The following is a 25,946-nucleotide window of genomic DNA, read 5'->3' on the forward strand; positions in this document are numbered from 1 at the left end:
GGTGCTGCAGCCTCAGCCAACCGACGCCAGGAGGCTGGACAAAGTATGTGCAGGTTTGTCGCTCTGGCCACCACCCTCTCGTCCCTCAGTTCCTGCTCCAACAGCAAGCCAAGGCAAGATGATCGTTGAAGTTCTGAAGGCAATCTAGGAGCGTCGGCGTTCTATCTCACAGCCCTCTCCACCTTATGGCACAGCACCGACCCACTGCTTAGCTAGGGTCTGCAGGTTCACGCCCCTGTAGGCCTAGCATTGAAGTCCCATGTGTAGAATGTCTGCCATTCATCTGGCCTCTTCTAGACACTGAAGGGAATTCTTACGTCGAATTATGTGGAAATGACAACATGGAAACAGGCCATTTGGCCCAACCACTCTGGTCTTGCATGCCTGTGTGACCTGAAGAGCTATGTTGGCAATAAAAATTCAATCAGTAAGGTCACTAATGCTGGAAAGGTCAACGGTGAAATGTTAATCATAACTGTTTAATTTAGTGGATTTTGGTTTTTACAAAAAAAATGATGAAATGCAATCCCCAAAACACAAATAAAAATCTTGATCTCCCTAAAAACAGAATTCAATCACCAAAAACCAGCGAACCTGATTAGAGAGAATGGAAACCCCTTTTGTATATTATAGCTGAGGCCTCTAGTTGCCCATCTACCTGGAAAAACAGACAGATTCGGAGAATGTGAGCAACAAGACATTGGTAACATTTGTGGAACCCCATGTAATAAAAATGGAATTTGACGTCTTCGATCACCATAAACTAGTGGTGCTGGTTAAGATTTGTAATTAGACATTAATAACAAACAAATCAGTTTAACAGCGAGGTGTGATGGCTCAGAGTTCTGCAATGAATTTCATATGTGTGCGTGTAAGAATTTGTTTTCATTTTTGCCTTTTACGAGCCTTCAGTATAGCTTAACTTTTGAACTGATGGAATCACCTAAAAGTTCGCTCTTAACAATTGCTGAGAAAAATATTTAAAAAAAATAAAAGTATAGGTTACTGCTACCACACTAGATGCATGCTGGAATAGTCTAGTAGCCTGGGAATCCAAAATGATATTTCTAGCTAGATAATAAATCAATAAAATCAACTGACCTTAATTTTGTTAAGCAGATTGTTCAAGCAGGGCCTTGATACTAAAGTTTTTGTGGTTTTTATTTTGCTGTATCATTCCTTTAACATAACTGCTACATTTTTTTGTGAAACTTAGATAAGGGCCAAAGATATAGTGCATGACACCACAAGGGTTGAAGACTAGAAGGGGAGATAAACCAAGGAATAATGTTTAGGTATTCACTTCAGTTAGAATTGACTATATTGCTTTCCACACAAAACAACCTCATGGCGGTAATCTTCTCCTTTGGTAATCCGTAAAGAATTTTGCTTGTTTAACTTTCTTACAGGGACTTGTTTACATGTTCCATCCTGTTTATTCTGCAGGTCAGTGGCTCGATGCTGGAGGACACGATCAGTAACTGGTCCTTATATAAAGATCAGTGTTTGCAAAACCTAACCCAGGCCAGTGCTAAAACTGGTGAGCAACTCAACTTGATAGTAAGATTTATTTAAAAGTATTAAAAGTATTCTGTTTAAACATTTTAACCCTTTGCACTGTTGGGGGAAGCTCCTGTTGAGGTGAACGCCTTTCTGCTGTTTTAGCTGGGTGGGCGTGTGTGCTGTGAGGAGGATGCCGAGAAACTCCAGGATGATTTGGACAGGTTGGGTGATTGGGCAGAAGCATGACATATGCAATATAATGTGGATAAATGCGAGGTTATCCACTTTGATGTCAAAAACAGGAAGGCAGATTATTATCTGAATGGCAATAGATTGGGAGAAGGGGAAGTGCAACGAGACCTGGGTGTCCTTGTGCACCAGTCGCTGAAGGTAAGCATGCAGGTGCAGCAGGCGGTTAAGAAGGCAAATGGTATGTTGGCCTTCGTAGCGAGAGGGTTTGAGTACAGGAACAAGGATGCCTTACTGCAGTTGTACAGGGCCTTGGTGAGACCACATCTTGAGTATTGTGTGCAGTTTTGGGCGCCTTATCTGAGGAAGGATGTTCTTGCCATGGAGGGAGTTCAGCGAAGATTCACCAGGCTGATACCTGGGATGGCAGGAATGACGTATGAGGAGAGATTGGGTCAATTGTGCTTAGACTCGCTGGAGTTTAGAAGAATGAGAGGGGATCTCATTGAAACTTATAAAATTCTGACAGGACTGGACAGACTAGATGCAGGAAGGATGTTCCCGATGGTCGGGGAGTCCAGAACCAGGGGTCACAGTCTAAGGATAAGGGGTAAGCCATTTAGGACAGAAATGAAGAGGAATTTCTTCACCCAGAGAGTGGTGAACCTGTGGAATTCTCTACCACAGAAGGCAGTTGAGGCCAATTCATTAAATATATTCAAGAAGGAGTTAGATATATTTCTTAAGGCTAAAGGGATCAAGGGATATGGGGAGAAAGCAGGGACAGGGTACTGAGTTTGGATGATCAGCCATGATCTCATTGAATGGCGGAGCAGGCTCGAGGGGCCAAATGGCCTACTCTTGCTCCTATCTTCTATGTTTCTATGTTAACATAGGCACCAGAACACGAATCTGTGCAAATTCTTCAAGCATGGTATGTTTTGTTTGATGTTGTGTTCCCCATTGTCTCCTGGGGTACTGCTCACCAAGCGTGCTCTTCCAGTTAGGAGGGTGGCATGGTCTTAGCACTGGGCTTCTCCAGTACCACCTATTAACCAGTAGGAAACAAAGTTCCAGCAGGGAAGAGGAGGCAATGCTACTCCCACCTCCCCACCAAAAAAAAATGGAATGCCTTCCTCTTCTGTGTAGTACCTTATCTGGCGCAGAAAGAACAAAACCCGTTATTTTGGATGTGTGCCATATGCCTCTCCATGGTACAAATTTGTTCAAACATTTTGATGGTTCAAATATCTGGTGGCGCGGTGGGTCTGAATACAAGAAAAGGCCTTTCATTTCAGCTATTGATTTTCCTCCCGGTTACCCTGACATTTCTTCCTTGTGTGTCATTCCTCTCCACACATCCACCGCACCTCTCCAGAAATAGACAACCTGGCATACTTCGGACCACAGAATTTCCACGATCGGAGGCAAACTCTGAGCCAGGCAACTCAGGTCCATCCAATGTTTTTCTTCTTTCGGAAATTAAATGACTCACTACCGCATGCACTTTATCCAATGGTCGGAGCAAACTCATTAGATCGGGTAAAGTCAATTTGATTAATTGGAAATCCGGGACTTAAAATTCATGGCTTTCTACTTGAGAGTTGTGTTTTTTGGTTGTTTGGGCAACAAGGCCATTATTTACCTCAAACTCTACTGTAATTACTATGTGTAATTTATGACCTTAGAAAGAGTTTGCACAGGTAACCGAGTAATAGCAAATTAAACTGGTAAAGACTTCCATCTGGGAGGGTTTTGGGTCTGCATCCCAACTTGAAATGTCGTTCAAATCTGTCTGCCTTCATGGGATGAGTTTCAAAAGTTCCCTGTAGGGCCGTTAGGAGATGGACCAGTTTTGAAGAAGGGTTCGACCCGAAACGTCAACTCAAATTTCTCTCCACGGATGTTGCCTGACCTGCTGAGTTTTTCCAGCATTTTCTGTTGGTATTTTAGACTGGATCACTAGATGGCTGTCCTCCAAGTCCAGGTTTCTGGATTTTTTTCCCTGGACTTGAAAAGCTTCCAATAGCATTTACTTACAAACTGTGATGAGCTTATCTTAGTTTCACATGTTCTTACTTCACACTGTCTCAAATACTAGGGCTGATTGTGAATTGTCCCTAAAGGCTCAGAATTACTATTGGTGATAAGATTGGATGAATGCTTAACATTCATTTGATATTTATTTGCTAATTCAGTTTATTTTAAATGGGTTAATGCCTCGGTTAAAATAGAGGAAAGAAGACCATCACAGTAGCAATTCAAGTCCTATTCACTTAGCAAATATCTCAACAAAATGTAACTAGGCATCCTTGTGGTGCTTCATCTCAGAAACAAATGCCCAAGACCTGTCCTGTCCCATACAATCATGGAAGAGTCGAATGCCCACACTATTCCACCTTCCTCAGCTATAAGAGGAAACATTGGCTATCACGATAGCTTAGTTGGTAAATGCAATGTCTAGTGTGGAACAAAACATAGCAGTCCCAGGTTCAGACCCTGACTTGTGCTGCATTCACTGCTCCCAACTGGGAGGCAGAAGGGATATCATAATTGACCCATGGGTTAGGAAAGGATAAAAAATAATAAATGAAGGTTGCTGCTCCTGATCGCTATCCAGTGACTCCTATCCATGTGTGTGGGTGCCAAGTGAGGGCAGAATCTGGTTTGGCCATGGGGAATTGAACCACTGACAATCTAAACCTGCATTGCCCTCGCGAATAAGGTAAGATGGTGGATGGTGGTTATTGTCCATGGAACCGTACACGGTGTGACTTAGCAACGTTAGGCGACGAGTGGAATAAATTAAAAAAGAAAGTTGCGACAACAGTTAGTTAGGACACAAAGACGGGGTTCAAAACGGGCTTTTTCCATTCATGGTTTGTTATAGGCTGAAAGAACTTTATTGCTGGTTCATATGGGTAATTTTCCAACCTCACTCTCCTGGAGAGTAGCCTCAACCACCAGAAGCACATATTGGAAATATCTGCATGTGTCGCATGCAATGTATTAACTGGTAAGAAAGTCACGCGCAAGGTGGGTCTGAATTGTATTCCCTGGTGCATGAGGTGCCCCGCTAGAAATGTAAAATCAGAAAATGACCCCACGTGTTACAGCAATGAGCATTTATGGCTGTTTAATACTGCCAATAATATTGAAGTGAGTTCTTTTTAATATTGGGAGGATAAAGGCTGCATGTTTCAAGTGGGTTTTGATTGTTAATAATTATTCCAGATAAGCACCCAAAGGCTGACGTTTTGATGGCACTAGTTTTTCACAATGCAAGGCTGAATTTATACTTAGGAATTCTGTGCAATCAAGCTATGATTTGTATGGTGATTACTGCAGACTTGCTTGGGGAGTGTGACTCTAACCATGCTCGGGGAATGTGACTCTAACCATGCTCGGGGAGTGTGACTCTAACCATGCTCGGGGAGTGTGGCTCTAACCGCGCTCGGGGAGTGTGACTCTAACCATGCTCAGGGAATGTGACTCTAACCATGCTCGGGGAGTGTGGCTCTAACCGCGCTCGGGGAGTGTGACTCTAACCACGGTCGGGGAGTGTGACTCTAACCGTGCTCGGGGAGTGTGACTCTAACCATGCTCGGGGAGTGTGGCTATAACTGCGCTCGGGGAGTGTGACTCTAACCATGCTCGGGGAGTGTGACTCTAACCACGCTCGGGGAGTGTGGCTCTAACCGCGCTCGGGGAGTGTGACTCTAACCATGCTCGGGGAGTGTGGCTCTAACCGTGCTCGGGGAGTGTGACTCTAACCGCGCTCGGGGAGTGTGGCTCTAACCGTGCTCGGAGAGTGTGACTCTAACCGCGCTCGGGGAGTGTGGCTCTAACCGCGCTCGGGGAGTGTGGCTCTAACCGTGCTCGGGGAGTGTGGCTCTAACCGTGCTCGGGGAGTGAGACTCTAACCACGCTCCAGGAGTGTGACTCTAACCACGCTCGGGGAGTGTGACTCTAACCGCGCTCGGGGAGTGTGACTCTAACCGCGCTCGGGGAGTGTGACTCTAACCGTGCTCGGGGAGTGTGACTCTAACCGTGCTCGGGGAGTGTGCCTCTAACCGCGCTCGGGGAGTGTGACCCTAAACACGCTCGGGGAGTGTGACTCTAACCACGCTCGGGGAGTGTGACTCTAACCACGCTCGGGGAGTGTGACTCTAACCACGCTCGGGGAGTGTGACTCTAACCACGCTCGGGGAGTGTGACTCTAACCAGTCTCGGGGAGTGTGACTCTAACCACGCTCGGGGAATGTGAATCTAACCATGCTCGGGGAGTGTGACTCTAACCGTGCTCGGGGAGTGTGACTCTAACCGTGCTCGGGGAGTGTGACTCTAACCGTGCTCGGGGAGTGTGACTCTAACCACGCTCGGGGAGTGTGACTCTAACCACGCTCGGGGAGTGTGACTCTAACCACGCTCGGGGAGTGTGACTCTAACCACGCTCGGGGAGTGAGACTCTAACCACGCTCGGGGAGTGAGACTCTAACCACGCTCCGGGAGTGTGACTCTAACCGTGCTCGGGGAGTGTGACTCTAACCGTGCTCGGGGAGTGTGACTCTAACCACGCTCGGGGAGTGTGACTCTAACCACGCTCGGGGAGTGTGACTCTAACCACGCTCGGGGAGTGTGACTCTAACCATGCTCGGGGAGTGTGACTATAATCATGCTCGGGGAATGTGACTCTAACCGTGCTCGGGGAGTGTGACTCTAACCACGCTCGGGGAGTGTGACTCTAACCATGCTCGGGGAGTGTGACTATAAGCATGCTCGGGGAATGTGACTCCAACCACGCTCGGGGAGTGTGACTCTAACCATGCTCGGAGACTGTGACTCTAACCAAGCTCGGGGAGTGTGACTCTAACCACGCTCGGGGAGTGTGACTCGAACCATGCTCGGGGAGTGTGACGATAAGCATGCTCGGGGAATGTGACTCTAACCACGCTCGGAGAGTGTGACTCTAACCATGCTCGGAGACTGTGACTCTAACCATGCTCGGGGAATGTGACTCTAACCGTGCTCGGGGAATGTGACTCTAACCGTGCTCGGGGAGTGTGACTCTAACCATGCTCGGGGAGTGTGACTCTAACCATGCTCGGGGAGTGTGACTCTAACCATGCTCGGGGAGTGTGACTCTAACCATGCTCGGGGAATGTGACTCTAACCGTGCTCGGGGAGTGTGACTCTAACCACGCTCGGGGAGTGTGACTCTAACCACGCTCGGGGAGTGTGACTCTAACCACGCTCGGGGAGTGTGACCCTAACCACGCTCGGGGAGTGTGAATCTAACCATGCTCGGGGAGTGTGACTCTAACCACGCTCGGGGAGTGTGACTCTAACCACGCTCGGGGAGTGTGACTCTAACCACGCTCGGGGAGTGTGACTCTAACCACGCTCGGGGAGTGTGACACTAACCACGCTCGGGGAGTGTGACTCTAACCACGCTCGGGGAGTGTGACTCTAACCACGCTCGGGGAGTGTGACTCTAACCACGCTCGGAGAGTGTGACTCTAACCGTGCTCGGGGAGTGTGACTCAAACCGTGCTCGGGGAGTGTGACTCTAACCGTGCTCGGGGAGTGTGACTCTAACCGTGCTCGGGGAGTGTGACTCTAACCGTGCTCGGGGAGTGTGACTCTAACCGTGCTCGGGGAGTGTGACTCTAACCGTGCTCGGGGAGTGTGACACTAACCGTGCTCGGGGAGTGTGACTCTAACCAGGATCGGGGAGTGTGACTCTAACCACGCTCGGGGAGTGTGACTCTAACCACGCTCGGGGAGTGTGACTCTAACCACGCTCGGGGAGTGTGGCTCTACCCACGCTCGAGGAGTGTGACGCTAACCACGCTCGGGGAATGTGACTCTAACCGTGCTCGGGGAGTGTGACTCTAACCGTGCTCGGGGAGTGTGACTCTAACCGTGCTCGGGGAGTGTGACTCTAACTGTGCTCGGGGAATGTGACTCTAACCGTGCTCGGGGAGTGTGACTCTAACCACGCTCGGGGAGTGTGACTCTAACCATGCTCGGGGAGTGTGACCCTAACCATGCTCGGGGAGTGTGACCCTAACCACGCTCGGGGAGTGTGACTCTAACCACGCTCGGGGAGTGTGACTCTAACCAAGCTCGGGGAGTGTGAATCTAACCACGCTCGGGGAGTGTGACTCTAACCACGCTCGGGGAGTGTGACTCTAACCACGCTCGGGGAGTGCGACACTAACCACGCTCGGGGAGTGTGACTCTAACCGTGCTCGGGGAATGTGACTCTAACCGTGCTCGGCGAGTGTGACTCTAACCACGCTCGGGGAGTGTGATTCTAACCACGCTCGGGGAGTGTGACTCTAACCACGCTCGGGGAGTGTGACTCTAACCGCGCTCGGGGAGTGTGACTCTAACCATGCTCGGGGAGTGTGGCTCTAACCGTGCTCGGGGAGTGTGACTCTAACCGCGCTCGGGGAGTGTGGCTCTAACCGTGCTCGGGGAGTGTGACTCTAACTGCGCTCGGGGAGTGTGGCTCTAACCGCGCTCGGGGAGTGTGGCTCTAACCGTGCTCGGGGAGTGTGGCTCTAACCGTGCTCGGGGAGTGAGACTCTAACCACGCTCCAGGAGTGTGACTCTAACCACGCTCGGGGAGTGTGACTCTAACCGCGCTCGGGGAGTGTGACTCTAACCGCGCTCGGGGAGTGTGACTCTAACCGTGCTCGGGGAGTGTGACTCTAACCGTGCTCGGGGAGTGTGCCTCTAACCGCGCTCGGGGAGTGTGACCCTAACCACGCTCGGGGAGTGTGACACTAACCACGCTCGGGGAGTGTGACTCTAACCACGCTCGGGGAGTGTGACTCTAACCACGCTCGGGGAGTGTGACTCTAACCACGCTCGGGGAGTGTGACTCTAACCACGCTCGGGGAGTGTGACTCTAACCAGGCTCGGGGAGTGTGACTCTAACCACGCTCGGGGAATGTGAATCTAACCATGCTCGGGGAGTGTGACTCTAACCGTGCTCGGGGAGTGTGACTCTAACCGTGCTCGGGGAGTGTGACTCTAACCGTGCTCGGGGAGTGTGACTCTAACCACGCTCGGGGAGTGTGACTCTAACCACGCTCGGGGAGTGTGACTCTAACCACGCTCGGGGAGTGAGACTCTAACCACGCTCGGGGAGTGAGACTCTAACCACGCTCCGGGAGTGTGACTCTAACCGTGCTCGGGGAGTGTGACTCTAACCGTGCTCGGGGAGTGTGACTCTAACCACGCTCGGGGAGTGTGACTCTAACCACGCTCGGGGAGTGTGACTCTAACCACGCTCGGGGAGTGTGACTCTAACCATGCTCGGGGAGTGTGACTATAATCATGCTCGGGGAATGTGACTCTAACCGTGCTCGGGGAGTGTGACTCTAACCACGCTCGGGGAGTGTGACTCTAACCATGCTCGGGGAGTGTGACTATAAGCATGCTCGGGGAATGTGACTCCAACCACGCTCGGGGAGTGTGACTCTAACCATGCTCGGAGACTGTGACTCTAACCAAGCTCGGGGAGTGTGACTCTAACCACGCTCGGGGAGTGTGACTCGAACCATGCTCGGGGAGTGTGACGATAAGCATGCTCGGGGAATGTGACTCTAACCACGCTCGGGGAGTGTGACTCTAACCATGCTCGGAGACTGTGACTCTAACCATGCTCGGGGAATGTGACTCTAACCGTGCTCGGGGAATGTGACTCTAACCGTGCTCGGGGAGTGTGACTCTAACCATGCTCGGGGAGTGTGACTCTAACCATGCTCGGGGAGTGTGACTCTAACCATGCTCGGGGAGTGTGACTCTAACCATGCTCGGGGAATGTGACTCTAACCGTGCTCGGGGAGTGTGACTCTAACCACGCTCGGGGAGTGTGACACTAACCACGCTCGGGGAGTGTGACTCTAACCACGCTCGGGGAGTGTGACCCTAACCACGCTCGGGGAGTGTGAATCTAACCACGCTCGGGGAGTGTGACTCTAACCACGCTCGGGGAGTGTGACTCTAACCACGCTCGGGGAGTGTGACTCTAACCACGCTCGGGGAGTGTGACTCTAACCACGCTCGGGGAGTGTGACACTAACCACGCTCGGGGAGTGTGACTCTAACCACGCTCAGGGAGTGTGACTCTAACCACGCTCGGGGAGTGTGACTCTAACCATGCTCGGGGAGTGTGACTCTAACCGTGCTCGGGGAGTGTGACTCTAACCGTGCTCGGGGAGTGTCACTCTAACCGTGCTCGGGGAGTGTGACTCTAACCGTGCTCGGGGAGTGTGACTCTAACCGTGCTCGGGGAGTGTGACTCTAACCGTGCTCGGGGAGTGTGACTCTAACCGTGCTCGGGGAGTGTGACACTAACCGTGCTCGGGGAGTGTGACTCTAACCAGGATCGGGGAGTGTGACTCTAACCACGCTCGGGGAGTGTGACTCTAACCACGCTCGGGGAGTGTGACTCTAACCACGCTCGGTGAGTGTGACTCTAACCACGCTCGGGGAGTGTGACTCTAACCGTGCTCGGGGAGTGTGACTCTAACCGTGCTCGGGGAGTGTGACTCTAACCAGGCTCGGGGAATGTGACTCTAACCGTGCTCGGGGAGTGTGACTCTAACCACGCTCGGGGAGTGTGACTCTAACCACGCTCGGGGAGTGTGACTCTAACCACGCTCGGGGAGTGTGACTCTAACCACGCTCGGGGAGTGTGACTCTAACCACGCTCAGGGAGTGTGACTCTAACCACGCTCGGGGAGTGTGACTCTAACCACGCTCGGGGAGTGTGACTCTAACCACACTCGGGGAGTGTGACTCTAACCACGCTCGGGGAGTGTGACTCGAACCACGCTCGGGGCGTGTGACTCTAACCACGCTCGGGGTGTGAGACTCTAACCACGCTCGGGGAGTGAGACTCTAACCACGCTCCGGGAGTGTGACTCAAACCACGCTCGGGGAGTGTGACTCTAACCACGCTCGGTGAGTGTGACTCTAACCACGCTCGGGGAGTGTGACTCTAACCACGCTCGGGGAGTATGACTCTAACCACGCTCGGGGAGTGTGACTCTAACCACGCTCGGGGAGTGTGACTCTAACCACGCTCGGGGAGTGTGACTCTAACCACGCTCGGGGAGTGTGACTCTAACCACGCTCGGGGAGTGTGACTCTAACCACGCTCGGGGAGTGTGACTCTAACCACGCTCGGGGAGTGTGACTCTAACCACGCTCGGGGAGTGTGACTCTAACCACGCTCGGGGAGTGTGACTCTAACCGTGCTCGGGGAGTGTGACTCTAACCGTGCTCGGGGAGTGTGACTCTAACCGTGCTCGGGGAGTGTGACTCTAACCGTGCTCGGGGAGTGTGACTCTAACCGTGCTCGGGGAGTGTGACTCTAACCACGCTCGGGGAGTGTGACTCTAACCACGCTCGGGGAGTGTGACTCGAACCACGCTCGGGGAGTGTGACTCTAACCACGCTCGGGGAGTGTGACTCTAACCACGCTCGGAGACTGTGACTCGAACCACGCTCGGGGAGTGTGACTCTAACCACGCTCGGGGAGTGTGACTCTAACCACGCTCGGAGACTGTGACTCTAACCTCGCTCGGGGAGTGTGACTCTAACCACGCTCGGGGAGTGTGACACTAACCACGCTCGGGGAGTGTGACTCTAACCGTGCTCGGGGAATGTGACTCTAACCGCGCTCGGGGTGTGTGACTCTAACCACGCTCGGGGAGTGTGACTCTAACCACGCTCGGGGAGTGTGACTCTAACCACGCTCGGGGAGTGTGACTCTAACCATGGTCGGGGAGTGTGACTCTAACTGTGCTCGAGGAGTGTGCATCTAACCACGCTCGGGGAGTGTGTCTCTAACCATGCTCGGGGAGTGTGACTCTAACCGTGCTCGGGGAGTGTGACTCTAACCACGCTCGGGGAGTGTGACTCTAACCACGCTCGGGGAGTGTGACTCTAACCCCGCTCGGGGAGTGTGGCTCTACCCACGCTCGGGGAGTGTGACGCTAACCACGCTCGCGGAGTGTGACACTAACCACGCTCGGGGAGTTTGACTCTAACCACGCTCGGGGAGTGTGACTCTAACCACGCTCGGGGAGTGTGACTCTAACCATGCTTGGGGAGTGTGACTATAATCATGCTCGGGCAATGTGACTCTAACCGTGCTCGGGGAGTGTGACTCTAACCACGCTCGGGGAGTGTGACTATAAGCATGCTCGGGGAATGTGACTCTAACCACGCTCGGGGAGTGTGACTCTAACCACGCTCGGGGAGTGTGACTCTAACCATGCTCGGAGACTGTGACTCTAACCACGCTCGGGGAGTGTGACTCTAACCACGCTCGGGGAGTGTGACGATAAGCATGCTCGGGGAATGTGACTCTAACCACGCTCGGGGAGTGTGACTCTAACCATGCTCGGAGACTGTGACTCTAACCATGCTCGGGGAATGTGACTCTAACCGTGCTCGGGGAGTGTGACTCTAACCATGCTCGGGGAGTGTGACTCTAACCATGCTCGGGGAGTGTGACTCTAACCACGCTCGGGGAGTGTGACTCTAACCATGCTCGGGGAGTGTGACTCTAACCACGCTCGGGGAGTGTGACCCTAACCACGCTCGGGGAGTGTGACTCTAACCAAGCTCGGGGAGTGTGACTCTAACCACGCTCGGGGAGTGTGACTCTAACCACGCTCGGGGAGTGTGACTCTAACCATGCTCGGAGACTGTGACTCTAACCACGCTCGGGGAGTGTGACTCTAACCACGCTCGGGGAGTGTGACTCTAACCATGCTCGGGAAGTGTGACTATAAGCATGCTCGGGGAATGTGACTCTAACCACGCTCGGGGAGTGTGACTCTAACCATGCTCGGAGACTGTGACTCTAACCATGCTCGGGGAATGTGACTCTAACCATGCTCAGGGAGTGTGACTCTAACCATGCTCGGGGAGTGTGACTCTAACCATGCTCGGGGAATGTGACTCTAACCGTGCTCGGGGAGTGTGACTCTAACCGCGCTCGGGGAGTGTGACTCTAACCACGCTCGGGGAGTGTGACTCTAACCACGCTCGGAGACTGTGACCCTAACCACGCTCGGGGAGTGTGACTCTAACCACGCTCGGGGAGTGTGACTCTAACCACGCTAGGGGAGTGTGACTCTAACCACGCTCGGGGAGTGTGACTCTAAGCACGCTCGGGGAGTGTGACTCTAGCCACGCTCGGGGAGTGTGACTCTAACCACGCTCGGGGAGTGTGACTCTAACCACGCTCGGGGAGTGTGACTCTAACCACGCTCGGGGAGTGTGACTCTAACCACGCTCGGGGAGTGTGACTCTAACCACGCTCGGGGAGTGTGACTCTAACCGTGCTCGGGGGGTGTGACTCTAACCGTGCTCGGGGAGTGTGACTCTAACCGCGCTCAGGGAGTGTGACACGAACCACGATCGGGGAGTGTGACTCTAACCGTGCTCGGGGAGTGTGACTCTAACCACGCTCGGGGAGTGTGACTCTAACCGTGCTCGGGGAGTGTGACTCTAACAACGCTCGGGGAGTGTGACTCTAACCGTGCTCGGGGAGTGTGACTTTAGCAATGCTCGGGGAGTGTGAGTCTAACCACGCTCGGGGAGTGTGACTCTAACCATGCTCGGGGAGTGTGAATCTAAACACGCTCGGGGAGTGTGACTCTAACCACGCTCGGGGAGTGGGACTCTAACCACGCTCGGGGAGTGCGACACTAACCACGCTCGGGGAGTGTGACTCTAACCGTGCTCGGGGCATGTGACTCTAACCGCGCTCGGGGAGTGTGACTCTAACCACGCTCGGGGAGTGTGACTCTAACCACGCTCGGGGAGTGTGACTCTAACCGCGCTCGGGGAGTGTGACTCGAACCACGCTCGGGGAGTGTGACTCTAACCACGCTCGGGGAGTGTGACTCTAACCACGCTCGGGGAGTGTGACTCTAACCACGCTCGGGGAGTGTGACTCTAACCACGCTCGGGGAGTGTGACTCTAACCACGCTCGGGGAGTGTGACTCTAACCACGCTCGGGGAGTGTGACTCTAACCACGCTCGGGGAGTGTGACTCTAACCACGCTCGGGGAGTGTGACTCTAACCGTGCTCGGGGAGTGTGACTCTAACCGTGCTCGGGGAGTGTGACTCTAACCGTGCTCGGGGAGTGTGACTCTAACCGTGCTCGGGGAGTGTGACTCTAACCACGCTCGGGGAGTGTGACTCTAACCACGCTCGGGGAGTGTGACTCGAACCACGCTCGGGGAGTGTGACTCTAACCACGCTCGGGGAGTGTGACTCCAACCACGCTCGGAGACTGTGACTCGAACCACGCTCGGGGAGTGTGACTCTAACCACGCTCGGGGAGTGTGACTCTAACCACGCTCGGAGACTGTGACTCTAACCTCGCTCGGGGAGTGTGACTCTAACCACGCTCGGGGAGTGTGACACTAACCACGCTTGGGGAGTGTGACTCTAACCGTGCTCGGGGAATGTGACTCTAACCGCGCTCGGGGAGTGTGACTCTAACCACGCTCGGGGAGTGTGACTCTAACCACGCTCGGGGAGTGTGACTCTAACTGTGCTCGAGGAGTGTGCATCTAACCACGCTCGGGGAGTGTGTCTCTAACCATGCTCGGGGAGTGTGACTCTAACCGTGCTCGGGGAGTGTGACTCTAACCACGCTCGGGGAGTGTGACTCTAACCACGCTCGGGGAGTGTGACTCTAACCACGCTCGGGGAGTGTGGCTCTACCCACGCTCGGGGAGTGTGACGCGAACAACGCTCGGGGAGTGTGACACTAACCACACTCGGGGAGTTTGACTCTAACCACGCTCGGGGAGTGTGACTAGAACCACGCTCGGGGAGTGTGACTCTAACCACGCTCGGGGAGTGTGACTCTAACCACGCTCGGAGACTGTGACTCTAACCATGCTCGGGGAGTGTGACTCTAACCATGCTCGGGGAGTGTGACACTAACCACGCTCGGGGAGTGTGACTCTAACCGTGCTCGGGGAATGTGACTCTAACCGCTTTCGGGGATTGTGACTCTAACCACGCTCGGGGAGTGTGACTCTAACCACGCTCGGGGAGTGTGACTCTAACCGTGCTCGGGGAGTGTGACTCTCACCACGCTCGGGGAGTGTGACTCTAACCATGCTCGGGGAGTGTGACTCTAACCATGCTCGGGGAGTGTGACCCTAACCACGCTCGGGGAGTGTGACTCTAACCATGCTCGGGGAGTGTGACTCTAACCATGCTCGGGGAGTGTGACCCTAACCACGCTCGGGGAGTGTGACTCTAACCACGCTCGGGGAGTGTGACTATAAGCATGCTCGGGGAATGTTACTCTAACCATGCTCGGAGACTGGGACTCTAACCACGCTCGGGGAGTGTGACTCTAACCACGCTCGGGGAGTGTGACTCGAACCACGCTCGGGGAGTGTGACTCTAACCACGCTCAGGGAGTGTGACTCTAACCACGCTCGGGGAGTGTGACTCGAACCACGCTCGGGGAGTGTGACTCTAACCATGCTCGGGGAGTGTGACTCTAACCACGCTCGGAGACTGTGACTCGAACCACGCTCGGGGAGTGTGACTCTAACCACGCTCGGGGAGTGTGACTCTAACCACGCTCGGGGAGTGTGACTCTAACCACGCTCGGAGACTGTGACTCTAACCTTGCTCGGGGAGTGTGACTCTAACCATGCTCGGGGAGTGTGACCCTAACCACGCTCGGGGAGTGTGACTCTAACCATGCTCGGGGAGTGTGACTCTAACCACGCTCGGGGAGTGTGACTCTAACCATGCTCGGGGAGTGTGACTCTAACCACGCTCGGGGAGTGTGACCCGAACCACGCTCGGGGAGTGTGACCCGAACCACGCTCGGGGAGTGTGACTCTAACCACGCTCGGGGAGTGTGACTCTAACCATGCTCGGGGAGTGTGACTCTAACCGCGCTCGGGGAGTGTGACTCTAACCGCGCTCGGGGAGTGTGACTCTAACCGCGCTCGGGGAGTGTGACTCTAACCGCGCTCGGGGAGTGTGACTCTAACCACGCTCGGGGAGTGTGACTCTAACCACGCTCGGGGAGTGTGACTCTAACCGTGCTCGGGGAGTGTGACTCTAACCGTGCTCGGGGAGTGTGACTCTAACCTCGCTCGGGGAGTGTGACTCTACCCATGCTTTGGGAGTGTGACTCTAACCATGCTCGGGGAGTGTTGCTACTCTTTCTATCCTAGCGCTTGGCCTTCGCTTGGCGTAGTCCCTCAGCAGTATAGCAGAGCTTGTGAGCTAAACAATGTGAGCGATTTGAAGCCATGTTCCTTCATGGTGTGGCGTTGTATATTGGCGCTACAATAGGAATCAGCTCAACGATGGGCAGTCCGACTGAATAAATAGGTGTGGAGAAAGGTCAAATGGAACTGCGATGATAGTCGCCGATGATGATGATGTTGATGATGATGATGATGATAGAGGAGGTTAATGAGTGGTTCACAACCATTAATGCTGGCGTTCGGTTTGCTCAGTGCTCCATTAGTTGCAATGCATCCCAGCTCCAAGAATGTGTAACGAGTAAACCCATGCAAAAAAAATCCAGAAAATGAATCGCTTCTGATTGAATACACTATAAGTAAATGAAAACCCTTAGAAACCAGCTCGAGAGCAGCGGAAGCTGGGATCATTCCTCCTCCACCCTCATGGTTTGGGGGACACAGAGAGACCAAAAATGGAAGAGGAAAGCTCATTTAAAATGGGTGGATATGAATGGCGGGGGTGGAATTATTTTCATTTTATTTTAAAATGGACAATGAATGCTAAGGAAACATCACTGAGATGCAGCCACTGTTTCCTGAAACTCCAGTTACATTGCAGCTCAAAGGTTTATTTTGAACAAAACGGCTGAATTAAAAGAAAGAACCAACACATAATGAAGATATTGTTGATGAAACTCTCTCAATAAAAGTCCAGTTCTGAATTGTGAATTCATTTATTGTTGGGAACCACCGTTAGGTAGACGTGATTTGATGAATGCCATGAGCAACATCTGTGTTTGACAAAGCTTTTACATTCATCAAACACTTGGCTTCCCATAGTTTGCATTGAAACCCATCCTGAAAATGCCCTTGTCTATTTTGTTTGTCGCACAGCTGCCTTGCCTCTCTCTGTGTAATTTGATAACGTCCATCCTTTGCAAAAGGTGGAAAGATTTTATTCAGTTCCAAATTGACTAGAATTCTTAATAGAGTTAATAACCAGTTGCATGCTCGGAAATTAGATAAATGACCAGCCAGGGAATGGTTCCTTGTCACTTTGTTACACTGGAACGTAGAACCAAGCACAAGAGGTGTTTGGAATTACAAGGATTTCACATGTACCTTGTAGTAGAAGACATTGTGGCGGAGCCACTGAATGACTCTGGGCAACTTTATATAATTCCCTTTAATGATGTCTAACACCAACCTAAGCCTGTACCATTGTGTTAGACATTACTTTGTTATGTATATAGTGTTTGTATGCATGGGGCATGGCCCCTTTAAGAGCGCGGGAAAACGCAGGCAAACGCGAAAATGTCACGACGCAAACCACGTGACTGCCCAGGCAGTCCTCGTGGAAGCTCCATCTTGTACAGACCTGTTTTCGTAGTTCTCCTGTATCGATCTCAACAAACCGTTTGAACTCGTTTAGTTTTACATTAAAGACCTGTTTGTTTGATCGCCTGAGTCGACCTCAGTTATTGGTTAGGAATTCGTCAATTCCTACATTGGTGACCCCGTCTTTTGTGAACGTTTTTCGCAAAAAGAACACAGCATGGAGGCCAACGCTGTTTCGTTGAAGCTACCGCAGTTCCGGGAGCAGCAAGCGACCTCGTGGTTCATTCAGGTTGAAGCCCAGTTCGCCCTGAGGGACATCGTTGCGGATCAGACTAAATATCTCTATGTGGTCTCCGCACTCGACGGCTCTACCGCCTCACGGATCATCAGCCTCCTCGAGAACCCTCCTGCGGAGCGCAAGTATGAAACCATCAAGGCACGGTTGCTGCAAGTTTTCGGGCTTACTAAATGGGAGCGCGCCCGTCGACTGCTCGCTATGCCCGGGCTCGGGGACTCCAAGCCTTCGGAGTTAATGAGCCAAATGCTCGCTCTCCTTGGCTCCGAACCGGAATGCTTCCTATTCCGAGAATTATTCCTCAGCCAGCTACCGGAACAGGTGCAAGCCGCCCTGGCCAGATCCGAAGTTGAGGACTGCACACCACTCGCGGCAGAGGCGGACAAAATTTTCGCCGTTACTCAGCAGGACTGCGCCACCACGAGGCGCCTATCCCCCACAGACGCCACCCCAGCTCGTCAACCTGCTGGGCTATGTTCCTACCACGCGCAGTTCGGCGCAAAAGCGAGACGTTGCCGCCCTCCCTGCAGTTTCCCCCCCAAAAAAACAGCTACGACCACCGAGGAACGGGTCTAACGGGCGCCCCGCGGCCGCAATGGCGATCGGCAAAGCGGGCAAGTTGCTGCTTATCACCGATACTCTCTCCGGTCATCGTTTTCTGTGCGACACCGGGGCGCAGTGCAGCATATTACCCGCGTCCGCCCTCGATGTACAGACCGGGATTCACGGCCTCGCCCTTGAAGCGGCCAATGGCGGAGCAATTGGGACCTTCAGCAGACGGCGGGTGCAGGTGTGTTTCGGGGGCCAACGTTTCCACTGGGAGTTTGTGACGGCCAAGGTTTCACAACCCATTCTCGGCGCGGATTCCCTGTGCACCAACGGCCTCCTGGTTGACGTGAGGAACCGGCAGTTGATCAACGCAGGTACTTTTCATTCTACCCTTGTTACCGCAGTAACACTATGTCACGCACCGTCACCTGCGCTTTTCCGGCTCCGGATGAGTTCGCTCGCCTGCTCGGCGAATTCCCCAACCTCACAAGACCCACGTTCTCCTCCACGGCCACGAAACATGGTGTGGAACACCACATCACCACCAACGGCCCCCCGGTCTACGCGCGGGCCTGGCACCTGGAACCTGGCAAGCCGGCGGTCGCAAAAGCGGAGTTCGCAACCATGGAACGGTTAGGGATTATTTGCCGGTCGAATAGTCCCTGGTCTTCACCCCTCCACATCATCCCGAAGCCTTGCGGTGGATGGCGGCCATGCGGCGACTATCGACGCCTAAACGACGCCACCACTCCTGATCGGTACCCGATCCCCCACATCCAGGATTTCTCCGCCCATTTGGCAGGGAACACTGCCTTCTCGAAAGTCGACCTCGTCCGGGGCTACCACCAGGTCCCCGTTCATCCCCAAGACGTTCAGAAGACCGCCGTCATCACCCCATTCAGCCTTTTCGAGTTCTTAAGAATGCCGTTTGGCTTAAAGAACACCGCCCAGGCTTTCCAACGCCTGATGGACTCCGTGCTGCGGGACCTCAAGTTCCTCTTCGTCTACCTGGACATTCTCATTGCCAGTCCCACCAAAGAAGAACACATCTGTCACCTACGCACCCTTTTTCAGCGTCTCAGCCAACACGGCCTGATTATCAACCCGGCCAAGTGTCAGTTTGGCCTGCAACAAATTGATTACCTGGGGCATTGCATCACTTCAGAGGGAGCAGTTCCTTTACAAGCGAAGGTAGACGCGGTGACATCCTTTCCACGCCTGCAAACCATTAAGGCCCTGCAGAATTCCTAGGCATGGTAAACTTTTACCACCGTTTTGTGCCTAAGGCAGCACTACTCATGCAGCCCCTGTACGAGGCCCTCAAGGGCAAGACTGGCAAAGATATGGTAGACTGGACGGAGGACATGGCCCGGGCATTCACCGACACAAAAAGAGCCTTGGCCAATGCGACTATGCTGGCGTACCCGCTGCCAGGAGCCACCACCGCCCTCACCACCGATGCGTCAGACTACGCAATTGGCGCCGTGCAAGAGCAGTGGGTGAACGGGACCTGGCAGCCGTTGGCATTCTTCAGCCGTCAACTACGGCGGAACGAGAGAACGTAGAGCACGTTCGACCGGGAGTTGCTCGCTCTTTATCTGGCCATCCGCCATTTTCGCTTCCTCCTGGAAGGACGTCCCTTCACCGCCTTCGTGGACCATAAGCCGCTCACCTTCGCAATGGCCAAGACCGCCGAACCGTGGTCATGCCGACAGCAACATCACCTGACCTACATATCCGAGTTCACCACGGATATACAGCACGTGGCCGGTAAGGACAACCTGGTGGCCGACTGCCTCTCCCGCGCGACCGTCAATATGGTTCATTTAAGCATCGATTACGCCCTCATGGCAGCGGATCAAGCCTCGGACCCAGAAGTCCAAGCCTACAGAACCACCGTCACTGGCCTCCAGTTGGCCGACATCAAGTTCCATGCGGCAGGTACCACGCTCTTGTGTGATGTCTCCGTTCGGGACCCTCGCCCTGTCGTACCGGCCGTCTGGCGCCGCAAAGTGTTTGACGTCATACATGGGTTGTCACAGCCAGGAATGAAGGCCTCCCAGAAGCTGATGTCAGCGAAATTCGTATGGCACAGCATGCACAAGGATGTCCGCGACTGGACCAACACCTGCGTGGTCTGCCAAAAGGCCAAAGTTCAGCGTCACATCAAAGCTCCGTTGGCCACCTTCACAGTGCCAGAGCGGCGATTTGACCATGTCAATGTGGATCTGGTGGGTCCACTCCCACCCTCCCATGGTTTTTCACACATCCTGACCATGGTTGACCGCATCACCAGATGGCCGGAGGCGGTTCCCCTATCATCCACTACTTCGGCGGACATGGCCAGGGCGTTCATTTCCACCTGGGTCGCCCGTTTCGGAGTGCCTGCTGATATTTCTTCAGACAGGGGACCACAGTTTTCCTCCGAACTCTGGAATGCAGTGGCCCAAGGACTCGGTGTCAAATTACACCGCACCACAGCCTACCACCCACAGGCGAATGGTCTCTGTGAACGTTTCCACCGCTCACTGAAAGCCGCCCTGAGGGCCAGCCTCCAGGACGCTGGTTGGGCAGACAAGCTACCGTGGGTCCTGTTGGGCCTTCGCATGGCTCCCAAGGAAGACCTTCACTCTTCATCCGCGGAACCGGTGTATGGGCAACCGTTGCGAGTCCCAGGGGATTTCCTACCAGAATCGACGAAACCTTGGTCCACGTCTGCCCAGCTTACTAGTCATCAGGAGGCGGCCAGATGTTTCGCGCCGGTGCCCACTTCACACCATGAGCTGCAGAGTTCGCATGTTCCAACGGAGCTTCACACGGCAGAATACATCTTTATTCGCCACGATACTCACAGGGATCCACTCAAGGCCCCGTATACTGGTCCCTTCCGCGTGTTGGAGGCAGGGGACAAAACCTTCAAGGTAGATGTCGGTGGTAAGCCGGATCACATTTCAGTTGATCGATTAAAGCCAGCACATCTGGACCTCGACCGCCCCGTCGAGACAGCACAACTGCCGAGACAAGGTCAGCCACCCATCGCCGTTCTGGCAGCCCAAACGCAACCGCCCACCAGACCGCCAGCCGCCCAGCAGCCTCCACCTCAGGTGTACAGGAGTCGTTCCGACAGGCTCATCGGACCTCCTCGCCATTTGACTTTGTCGGTGGTAAGACTTTGTCTGTTAAAGCGATTTCTGGGGGGGCGCATGTGACGGAGCCACTGAATGACTCTGGGCAACTTTATATAATTCCCTTTAACGATGTCTAACACCAACCTAAGCCTGTACCATTGTGTAAGACATTACTTTGTTTTGTATATAGTGTTTGTATGCACAGGGCGTGGCCCCTTTAAGGGTGCGGGAAAACGCGGGCAAACGCGATGATGTCACGTCACAAACCACGTGACTGCCCAGGCAGTCCTCGTGGAAGCTCCATCTTGTACAGACCTGTTTTCGTAGTTCTCCTGTATCGATCTCAACAAACCGTTTGAACTCGTTTAGTTTTACATCAAAGGCCTGTTTGTTTGATCGCCTCAGTTATTGGTTAGGAATTCGTCAATTCCTGCAACATAATGCTTTCTTTATGTTCCACAACTAACACATAATTCACAAAGTAATAACTTCTTAATGATGGTCATGTAATAACACTTCTGTAGCATCAGAATTCATTGCACCATCCACAGCAGATAAAAGCCAAAATTCCTTTCTATATTTCTTTGCATGTTTACTTGATGCTGTAAGCTGCATGAGTTACGTGATCACATTAGCAGATCACTCTATGGAGCCTATTTTGGTGTCCATTCTGCCCAAAAATGGACACATGGGGCATAATAAGGGAACAGCGGAATTAACCGGTTCTGTTTGGGCCTTCCCATCTCAAACGAGCAGGAGCTTTAGTTACCTTTTAAAAGGACGCATATAAGTCCCCTGCTCCATTTTGTGGGCATGGTTGCCTGGGAAACCTGGTCTACAGGGTTTTATGGGGTGGACCTTCAGCTGGATGGTCATCTAAAAGGCCTTGAATGTTACAGGTAACATTCTGGGCAATTTGGTTAATTTATTTTTAACCTGCTGGCACTTAGGTTCTCAGAAGAGTTTGTATCCATTGTATCCATTGTTTTTTGACCCCAGCTGCAGCCCAAACCTTTGGTTGCACCTCCATCCAGACATCCTGCAGTGTTGAGCTAGGAGTGTGGTACCGTGGGATGGCATAGAAGTCAGTCCTCCACAAAAGTTCCTCATGCAGCACCACCTCAACTCCATCAGTCATCACACAGGGGCTCGGGTGTTGGGCTGCTCAGTCACTTGTCTGCACACTCATGCTGACACCTAGCTTTCCTTTATTTTGGCCTATCACTTTTCTCAATTCCCTGCCCTCTTCCACCTTACATAAGGCTGTTAATGGGTTGAGGTGCCTTTTGAGACCCTCTAAAGGCGTTCTGAATTTTTTGTTCCCTTATTGCGATACTCCCCTTTAATTGACCCCATCCCTTTAAATTTGACTGACACATAATTTTCCTCCTCCACCATTAATGTCCTCCCTGGACCAGTCTGCACTTACTGCTATAAATAGATATGCAAATAAGCTCGTACTGTTGAGTTGGGTGCCCTTTGCACTTGAATTTTTGGGCAGGAGTGGCGGCAGTTCTTAACTATTTAGAACTGACATACAGCCAAAGATGAAACAACAACAACAACTTATATTTATATATTTTTTAATTCATTTGTGGGCATCGCTGGCAAGGCCAGCATTTATTGCCCATCCCTAATGAGAAGGTGGTGGTGAGCCGCCTTCTTGAACTGCTGCATAGCGCCTTTAACGTAGTAAAATGTCCCTGGGCGCTTCACAGGAGTATTAAAAGACAAAAAATTTGACACCGAGCCACATAAAGAGAAATTAGGGCATGTGACCAAAAGCTTGGTCAAAAGAGGTAGGTTTTAAGGAGCATCTTAAAGGAGGAAAGAGAGGTAGCGAGGCGGAGAGGTTTAGGCAGGGAATTCCAGAGCTTAGGGCCTAGGCAACAGAAGGCACGGCCACCAATGGTTGAGCGATGCTCAGGAGGGCAGAATTAGAGGAGCGCAGATATCTCAGGGGGTTGTGGGGTTGAAGGAGATTACAGAGATAGGAAGGGGCGAGGCCATGGAGGGATTTGAAAACAAGGATGAGAATTTTGAAATCGAGGCGTTGCTTAACCGGGAGCCAATGTAGGTCAGCGAGCACAGAAAGCCAGCCTCCATATCTGAGAGCAGAACAAGCTGTGATGATAATGGCAGAGTTGGTATTTACTTGTCTAGTATCTCTGGTAGTTCCATCTGCAGTTAGTCGCTTTTCTTCAGTAGACTGATCAGGGTCAATAGTGGTTAATTACTTCAGGTACTAATGCAGTGTCCATATGATTGGCAGATAGTCCCTGTATGATACATGAGGCAGTGTAATATGTACCATATGTGTGTTGCAAATATTATAATCATGCATTATGAATTGATCATTGCATTGTTATAGAACTGCAATACTATGGCCTAGAAATTCACTAGCCTTAGCGCCGCTTTTGAGGCGCTAGAGGGACTAGCGCCAGAGTTATGGCCAGTTTAAAAATTCCCTGGGGCCCTAAATCGGCGTTGCACCGGTAGCGCTGCGCCGGCACCGATGACGTCATCGGTTGTGCGCAGCGTCCCGGTTGCCATGCCGACGGGCCCTAGCGCCGAAATTCAGTTGCGGCCGCCTCGCCCGTGGCAGCCGCAACTAAGACTCTGGCAACAGAGTCTTGCATGAGTTTGCGCCGGCGCATTAAAGGCCCCGCGGCGGCCGGCCGCTTTCCCGCCGGCCGCCTGCCCGCAGCTCCCTCCCCGGACTTCTCCCCCCCACCCCCCGGAACAGATGCAAGCCCGGCACTTGTCCGAGGTGCCGGGCTCATTTTTAGACAGATTTGCGCGGGCCGCGGCCGGGTGCAGGCAGCTCCTCCTTAACGGAAGGAGGAGGCCTGCACTTCCCGAGCCTGCCGCACCGCATCGGGTGCCGCAGCGCCGGAATTGCGGCGCGAAACGGCAGTTAGCGCCGATTTTACCGCCGCAAAGACCCTTCAGTAGCGCCGGCAGCCGTTTGGGCGTGGCCCTGCTGAATTTTTGGCGCGCGCAGGGGGACTTAGCGCCGGCACTAACTTCCGGCGCTAAAAGCCCTGGCTAAGCCAAAAACCCAATTTCTAGGCCTATATGTATTAATAAAAGTATTTTTGTGAACTTAATGTGTGATTATGAAGTTAATCACAGCAATTACCAATGCCTCCTGTGGCTGCCAAGATGGTCCCATGCTAGGGAAAAGTACAGCAATATTGAGGAGATGAAGAGATCAGAAGCTCATGAAGAAACGTCTGGTTCTTGACTTCTGTGTTGAGGCACAAGACTGATTGCTGATTATCAAAAGCTTGGTAAATCTCATTCAGAAAACCAGTAATGCTAAACATGATCCCAACAAACACCAGCAATCAGCCCTCGCTATAAGTGTGTGCAATAATCACTCCTCACTTTAGTCTGTAATTACTTTAGTTACCAATCCTAAAGTAATAAGTTATGGCTGTACCTGAAAAGAATCGGAGGTCACAGAGAATGTAATTGATTTGGGGTCAATTGACTTATTTATAACCAGCTGGAGTGCCCGGTGGTGCTGAGGGCTTTTTGAGGGCATGTTGTTGTTGGAAGAGAGAGAGAGAGAGACTGGGGGGAGAAGAGAGAGACTGGGGGGAGAAGAGAGAGACAGGGGGGAAGAGAGAGAGAGAGACTGCTGGATTTAGTTTTGGGATTAGCCTGGAGAGAGGGCGGGGAAGGAGCGCCTCAGGCCTGGCCCGATCGACCCCTGCGAAGGAAGGAAGGAAGGAAGGAAGAAGGCGAGCTCTCCCTCCCTGTCCCACCCCCTCACTCTTTCCCTCCCTCCACTCTCCCTCCCTGCCCCTCTCCTCACTCTCCCTCCCCCCTCTCCTCACCCTCCCTCCCCCTCTCCTCACCCTCCCTCCCCCTCTCCTCTCCCTCCTCCCCCTCTCCTCTCCCTCCCTCCCCCTCTCCCCTCCCTCCCCCTCGCCTCTCCCTCCCTCCCTCCCTCTCCTCTCCCTCCCTCCCCCTCCCTCCCCTCCCTCCCTCCCCCCTCTCCTCTCCCTCCCCTCCCCCTCTCCTATCCCTCCCTCCCCCTCTCCTCTCCCTCCCCTCTCCCTCCCCCTCTCCTCTCCCCTCCCCCCTCCCCTCTCCCTCCTTCCCCCTCCCCTCTGCTCTCCCTCCCTCTCCCCTCCCTCCCTCTCCTCTCCCTCCCTCCCTCCTCACCCTCTCTCCCTCCTCACCCTCTCCCTCCCTCCCTCCTCCCCCTCCTCCCTCCTCCCTCCCTCCCCCCCTCTCCACTCCCTCCCTCCCCCCCTCTCCTCTCCCTCCCCCTCCCCCCCCTCTCCACTCCCTCCCTCCCCCCCTCCTCTCCCTCCCTCCACCGCTCAGCGCCTCAGGGCCGGCCGGTGCGCGGCCTAAGCACATGAGGCCCGGCCGGACTCACCTTAGCTCAGGTCGCGCTCCGGGCCGACGTTGACGTGCGCGCTGACTCCCGCCCCGCCAGCCTTTACTAAGATGGCGGAGATGGCTACGCTCGGCTCAGTCCCACGCCGCCAGCCTTTACCAAGATGGCGGCGGTCGCGGGACGGGCGGTGCCTAGCTCGGGCATGGCTGGCTAGGAGAGGCCGAGGCTTTGAGGCCTGCAGGTGGGGTAAGCCTCCAAGGTTGCGGCGCCCGGCGGAGGTAGCGAGTCAAGAGGAAAAAAAGAGGGTGAAAG

At 53.5% G+C, this 25,946-nt stretch overlaps 1 protein-coding gene across 1 annotated transcript in view; it reads left to right on the top strand.

The window, feature by feature from the left end:
* glp2r (glucagon-like peptide 2 receptor) overlaps positions 1-25,946 on the top strand; it is an 82,149-nt gene that overhangs the window by 10,941 nt on the left and 45,262 nt on the right. Inside the window, exon 2 of the mRNA XM_085963361.1 lies at positions 1,447-1,540. Coding sequence (XP_085819487.1) covers positions 1,447-1,540 — 94 coding nt within the window. The remainder of the gene's footprint in view (positions 1-1,446; positions 1,541-25,946) is intronic.

Source organism: Somniosus microcephalus, chromosome 21, assembly GCF_052327205.1.
Source record: "Somniosus microcephalus isolate GS21.2 chromosome 21, FLI_Smic_1.0, whole genome shotgun sequence".
Lineage (NCBI taxonomy): Eukaryota > Metazoa > Chordata > Chondrichthyes > Squaliformes > Somniosidae > Somniosus > Somniosus microcephalus.